The 6,726-nt window shown below is 45.1% G+C and overlaps 1 protein-coding gene across 6 annotated transcripts in view; it reads left to right on the top strand.

Annotated features, from left to right (window-relative positions):
- The first annotated feature begins 4,623 nt into the window (after positions 1-4,623).
- The window catches only part of APH1B (aph-1 homolog B, gamma-secretase subunit), a 53,031-nt gene continuing 50,928 nt past the window's right edge, over positions 4,624-6,726 (top strand). For 4 of the 6 annotated variants that reach the window (XM_040643146.1, XM_040643147.1, XM_040643149.1 and 1 more), the window contains exons 1-2: positions 4,627-4,861; positions 6,328-6,498. In XM_040643146.1, coding sequence (XP_040499080.1) covers positions 4,749-4,861; positions 6,328-6,498 — 284 coding nt within the window. In that variant the 5' untranslated portion in view covers positions 4,627-4,748. Of the gene's footprint in view, positions 4,862-6,327; positions 6,499-6,726 lie in introns of all 6 variants that reach the window. The other 2 variants (XM_040643150.1, XM_040643144.1) reach the window with 2 other exon arrangements.

Genomic DNA, 6,726 nt, shown 5'->3' with positions numbered 1-6,726 from the left:
CTGTGTTCAGGCTGCCTCATCTTTGCCTCGATCTCTGCAACCTCTCCCAACCAGTTGCCCAGTCCCTACTCTTAGTTTCCTTGAAGCCAGTTTTCACAGTACCGACAGGAATCATCTGTCACTGTCAAACTGAATCCTTCCATGGTATCTCATAACCTTGGGGTAGAAGCTAAACTCTTCAGCCTGGCAAACAAAGAGCTTTACCACCTCCACATCTTTCTCTCCAGTCTTGGATCTTGTCATACCCTAACTCATAGCCATTTTGAACATCACCAGTAACTGCAGTTTCCCGAACACACCATGCTTTTTCATTTCCTTGCTTATACTGCTCCTTCTACTGATTTCCTACCCTTTCTCTGGCTAACTCTTCCTTATCTTTCAAGACTCAGTAAGGGTTTATCTGGGAAGACTTTGGGCACAATCCATCCAGGTTAGGAGTCCTCTCCCGTGTATGCCCAGAGTATTCATGCACCAGATTCGAACTGTTTATTCTCTTCCCACTAGACTTTAAGCTCCTGTAAGCACAGGCACCGTGTCTTTAGCTTTTGTATCCATAGTATCCAGGAAGGAGGCTGGCACACAGTAGGTGTTTAATAAGTGTTGGAAGAGAATCAGTGAGCTTCAGCACTCATCAAAATTAACATATTGTTGAAGAAAACTAAGTCATTTCAGAGCTATCTTGTTTTCCATTTACTTCTTAATTGAAAGAAAATTTTAAGGTAAGTCCGCCTGGGTGGCTCAGTCAGTTAAGTGTCTGCCTTCGACTCAGGTCATGATCCCAGGGTTCAAGGATCCAGTCCTGCGTCAGGGTTCTTGCTCAGTGAGGTGCCTGCTTCTCTGTCTGCCTGCCACTCCCCCTGCTTGAGCTCTCTCTTTCTCTCTCTCTCTGATAAATAAATAAATAAAATCTTTAAAAGAAAATACAAAAAAAAAAAAAAAAGGAAAATTTAAGGTAAATTCATTAATGCCTCCATAAGTATAGAAGTAAAAAGAGAAGCTTCTTTATCTCTTTTTGTTCTAGTCCTTACATTATTTTAATCTTTATTAAATATAGAAGAATTTTCTTTTAATAGGATAAATCACCCAGAATGCTACTGATGTGTTGACAAATTGAGTAAACCTTTTCTCCCTTTTCTTCATGTATCCTACCCTCAAAATTTAGTTTTTCCAATATTAGTTCCAGGAATGTATGAGGATGCCCCCATAGCAAATAGAATTATTTTCTGTCCCTCAGAAATGCTCTGCTTTCTCTCACTTTGAGGCCTTTCCACTTGTTCCTCCATTTCTTCCCTATTCTTATCTTTGCTAACCCCTGGGCAGAGACTTGAATGAGTGAATATCTTTAACAAAACTTCACACATCTGGACTGGGTGCTCTTCCCCCTTCCTGTATATTCTCACAGCAGTCTATATCTGCTTGTCTGGCTTCCCACAAGACCGTATGCTTCATGGAGAGAGGAGCACATCTGTTTCCCGGTGTATTCCCAATGCCTAGCATTGTGCCTGATACTTTGTACGCATTCAGCAGGCGTTTTGAATGAATGAATGAATAAATGGTTAAGTAAATATAAATCTATCAGCATGACCAGAAAACAAAGCTCAGGTGAATTCATTGGTATCTTGGAATGACTTGTAGGTCTGTCAAAACCTTATTTGATCAATTGCTAAAATGTGGTATCATTTTTGTTTCCCCCTCCCCCCAGCTCCCCACATGCACCCAATTCTGAGGAATTTTCAGCAGTCTATATCCAGATCTATGGCATGTGCCAATGTCCTTCTACCAGTCACTTCTTAGGGATTTAGCTATCATCACTTAGTACCTTATGTTTTCAAGTCTTCAGGGGAAGCTTACAGTAAGTGCATAAAAACTTGAGGAGTCAGTGGCACTACTACTTTGCCTCAAACTCCTCTTATAAACAGCATTGTTAAAGTCAGTATAAAAGTGCTTTTTAAACAGCAATGCATTATATAAATGTAAGGTACTATTATTTGGAGAAAGCTTGAAATTAGTTTTTCTAGTAAATAACCATGAATGCTGAAGATGATTATTTTACTGGTGACTTTATCAATTTGGTCTAGTTGCTTTCTTCTTTTCTATTCCAAAAGACATCAGTTAAAGATGGCTTTACTGACAGGGGGGACAAACTCATTACATTTTGCATTACCTTCCCATTTTTGATAAACTAGATTTGAGGACTGAGATTGAACTGAAATATACTCATGATACTATGAATACAAATTCCCTCACCTTATAGTTCTGCATGTGGAGTTGCCTACTTCCAAAATATTTGAGGCAGCTTTAACCAAGACACATGGATCTAGTTACAGTTGACGTAATCAAGTCATTAAAGCAGGGATTAAAGAATAAGTCATTTTCTGAAGTCCTGGCAGTAATTATAATAACAAAAACTCAGAAGATAAATTGAGCTCCAAGCTTCTTGGGAGTCAAGATAAAGCCTGAATATAATGAGTTAGCACTCAGGGCCGAGCATGTGCGTTTGTCAGGAGAAACAACTTTTTTCTACCCTGAACTCAAATAGTAAAGCATGGCTCTATTAAAAATATTGAACAACAATAAAGTTTTTTTTTTAAAGATTTTATTTATTTGAGAGCGAGAGAGAGCACGCTTGTTTGCGTGCACGTGCACGAGCAGAGGAGGGGCAGAGGCAGAGGGAGAAACAGACTCCCAGCTGAACAGGGGGCTCAATGCTGGACTCAAGATCATGACCTGAGCTGAAGGCAGACACTTAACCTACTAGGAGCCACCCAGGCGACCGATAAAGTATTATAAAATGTGCAGGAAAAATGTAGATGGCCATTTGTTGTATAAAAATCTTAATTTATACTAAGGACCTGCGTACATTATGCTTCTGCTGCATTTGATAACTTTGATTCAGGACAGAACCAAAAGAATCTATGTGATGGTGAGTAACTATCATTTCGCACTGTTGTCTCAACCTGAGTTTCAATAGGTGCTATATAAGACACTTCAAAATGAAGAAGTGTTTCGTGGAGTAAATGGAAAATATATATGTCTGTTTTCAGTGGGCAAAGGTGACATTTTACCATAAGAGTTAGATACTTGTATTATTTGAAGGCCCATTTTCAGCGGTGAGAGGCAAACTGTCTCCAGTCAGGTCCCAAATTTGTCTACTATTACTTGTCTTTTCAGTGTTGTTTCCAAGAGCTTTATTCATGCTAGACATTAAAGAATGAGTAGGAATGGCTAACACTTACATAGCACTTACGGGCAGGTACAATCCTCAAAATAACCCTTGAGGTATCATTATCATCATAATTCCCATAAAACATGGAGAAAAATCTTAGATGTGAATGATGGGGGTAACCTTCTGATTTTAATTTTTAAACCTCTCAGAAATTGTTGAATTACTATAAAATAGCAAATGTTTATAAGTTCCATTTTTTAAATTATTTCATTCACTGAATAGATATTTAGTGAGCACCTTTTAGGTGCTGTGGAAACAGGGAAACAAAACAGAACAAAGCCTCTACCCTCCAAAAGTTTACATTTTAATTGGCGACACAAAAGAGCAAGTGAAAAGAGAGCAGAGAGATTTTACTGTTGTGGGTGGTAGGAGAATGCTTTCAAAACAACCTTTCTGGGGGCGCGGGGGTGGCCCAGGGGTTAAGCATCTGACTCTTGATTTCATCCCATGTCAGGATCTCAGGGTTCCAAGATGGGGCTCCTCGCTGGGCGTGGAGACTGCTTAAGATTCTCTCTCTCCCTCTTCCCCTCTCTAAAAAAACCCACAACTTTTCAGAAGACTTGGGAGTGTGGGAACAAGACACACACACAAAAACAACCCTGAGAAGGACAGCTTCCTTCATTACTATTTCATACTTCTAGTAAGAGTTACCACCTGCGGTACCGCTACATGGGTATTATATATGACAGCACGAAGTTCCCATAACTGTGCAAATGACAAAATGTGCCTTTGGAAAGACAAATTTATTTAGAAAAAAAACTTAGAAAAGACTTTATTTACAACTGGAATCCTGCTTCCGTCCAGAGCTCCCTTTCCAGTCGATCTGGAATCTTCCCGGTCTGGCTCCAAAGCGGGCTGAGGAACCTCCTCTCCCCCGAGTCACCCCCCTCCCCCCGCACCGACGGCCTGATCAATGTGTACCAGTGAGGGGTGTTGGTAGGGGCGGGGTCGAGGCCCTCAGCTGAGGTCCCCAGCGAACACGACCTCTGCGTCAGGCGGTCCCGGACGCCAAGTGGGGCGGAAAGCCTGGCGCTGAAGCCCGCCCCCGCCCCGCCTTCCAGCCTCAACCTCTACACCCGCCTCCGCCCCGCCCCAACCCCGCCGAGGCGCACCGCCCAGCTTCCAGCCCCCTCCGCCCCGCTCCGCCCAGCTTCCAACCCCTTCCGCTGCGCCCCAACCCCCCCTCAGCCCCGCCCGCCCCAGCCTCTCGGGCCCAGCTGCCAGCCTCCTACGCCCCTCCAGCTCCCTCTGCCCCTCCTCCAGTTCCCTCCGCCCCTCCTCCTGCTCCCTCCGCCCCTCCTCCTGCTCCCTCCGCCCCTCCTCCTGCCCCCTCCGCGGCGCTCCGCTCCGCCCACTCCAGCCCCCCTTCACCCCACCTCCCCCGACGCGCCCCGCCCCCTCCGCGTCTCCTCCAACCCCCTCCGTCGCTCCCTGCTCGCGCCCCCGCGCCGAGCTCAGCTCCGTCAGCGCCCGGCGCACCTCGCGTCCCCGCCGGGCCTCCGGGCCGGCTTCCGCGGTCGCCATGACGGCGGCCGTGTTCTTCGGCTGCGCCTTCATTGCCTTCGGGCCTGCGCTGGCCCTCTACATCTTCACCATCGCCACCGAGCCGTTGCGCGTCATCTTCCTCATCATCGGGTGAGGCGGTTGCTCCGGGAAACCCGGGCCGGGGGCTCTCCTCCCCCGCCGGAGATACCCGCGACCCCCGGCGTCCCCGCGGAACGGGTCGACCTTGTTGGGCTTTGGAGGGGGGAAGGGTTGGGAGGGGGAGAGCCGAGATCCCGCTCCCCTGGTACTCCTCGGCCTCCGAGGGTCGGCGGGAAAACAGGAGGAGCCCCGGGACCCCACAGGGCGGGCTTTGGGGAAGGAGCTCGCGCTGTGGGTCTCGGAAAACCCTGATGCACGGCTCGTGAGGTTTTGCCGAGGGTCCGTGGGTGGGCTCTAGTGAGTTGTAAGCCATTAAAATTGTATGAAAAAATTGTGGGTAGGTTCAAATATTCATCTTTTATTTTATTGGAGGGGGGTGTCTAGTTTCCCTCAGATTCTCACAGACATCTGTAATCAATCCCAAAGGGATTAAGAGCACATTAGCCCCCGGAGCTTGGGTGTTTTCAAACATACCCATGCCCACCCCCTACCCCAGATCAGCCAAATCGTAATGTCTAGGGGGTGGGAATCGGGCCACGGATTTTTTTTTTTTTTTTAAGCTCCCCAGGTGATTCAGGTGTACAGCCAAAGGGTGGAAACCCGTGAAAACACCGAAGCACCTGTCAGTGCGTCTATTTGCAGGAGCTTGGTAAATACTGAACTCTGGTGGCGAATGTGGTCCTAATCCCGGTGTTCACCTGTCTGGCAGCTCTTCCGGGGCTCCCTACGTCCCCGTCCACCTTTGAGTCTTACTTAGTACCAGGAGAAACAGCCACGGTAGGCCAGTGAGAACCACCTTTTCTGAGCTGCTTCACCTCTCAAAACTGTGTTGAAAGTGTCTCATCAGATGTGTCATTTTAAAAACAATAGAGATTTGGGCGAAATGTTTGTAAAGCTTGTTATAATTAAAATCTACAGGTATGTTGTACAAGACAGGCCTGGAAAGCTGACTTAGATTTCAACAGGTTTTTCAACCTCTGAATTTTATACCAATCACTCTGTTAATAGAGATGTAGACTTTTTTTTTGGGGGGAAAGACACTTATATTTGCATATCGATGGGCAAAGCATTAATTAGGAAGAGTAGCAAACAACCAGGTTTCTAGCTAGATAGTCCTTGGCCGATAGTCTGCAGGTGTACCTCAGAAACAGGGCCATTGAAAAAAAATGATTGTTAGGAGAAAATCTCACATTCCTCTTGGACGCATGTTCATCTCACCAGGGAAAATGAACCATTGATTAAGAACAGTTGATCCATGTATGGTGACTAATATAATATAATAAAAAATCATTAAAAAAAAAAAAGAACAGTTGATCCAGGACATCACTTTATGAGGAGTTTCTTTCCCCTCTTATTAAAGAGTCAGGAAATCTTTTCCTTCTCAAGTAGGGTTTTTTCACTTTTAAATCGTTATTAATCCTGTTCACTTATACCTTTTTCCCCCCTCTAATTTTCAGAGCTTTTTTCTGGTTGGTGTCTCTGCTGTTTTCCTCCCTTTTTTGGTTCATGGCAAGAACCATTACTGACAACAAAGATGGACCAATACAGAAATATCTGCTGATCTTGGGAGCATTAGTCTCAGTCCTTATCCAAGAAATGTTTCGGTTTGTGTACTATAAACTTTTAAAGTAAGTTAAATATTTGCTTTACCTTTTTTCCGTTTATATTTGAATTATGATTTAGTAGTTTGAAACATTAATATAGTGTGATATTGAGGGTCTGTGCCATCCTACAGAGTTGAAAGTCAAGGGATCGTACATTTCCAGCCTGAAAATATTGAGTATTTTAAAAAAATATTTATTTACTTTAGAGAGTGTGTGCCCGTGGCGGGAGGGGGAGACACGGGGGGGGGGGGG

This window comes from Ursus maritimus, unplaced genomic scaffold, assembly GCF_017311325.1.
Source record: "Ursus maritimus isolate PB19 unplaced genomic scaffold, ASM1731132v1 scaffold_27, whole genome shotgun sequence".
Lineage (NCBI taxonomy): Eukaryota > Metazoa > Chordata > Mammalia > Carnivora > Ursidae > Ursus > Ursus maritimus.
The sequence above is the reverse complement of the archived record's forward strand: the minus strand, read 5'-3'. Positions and strand labels throughout refer to the sequence as shown.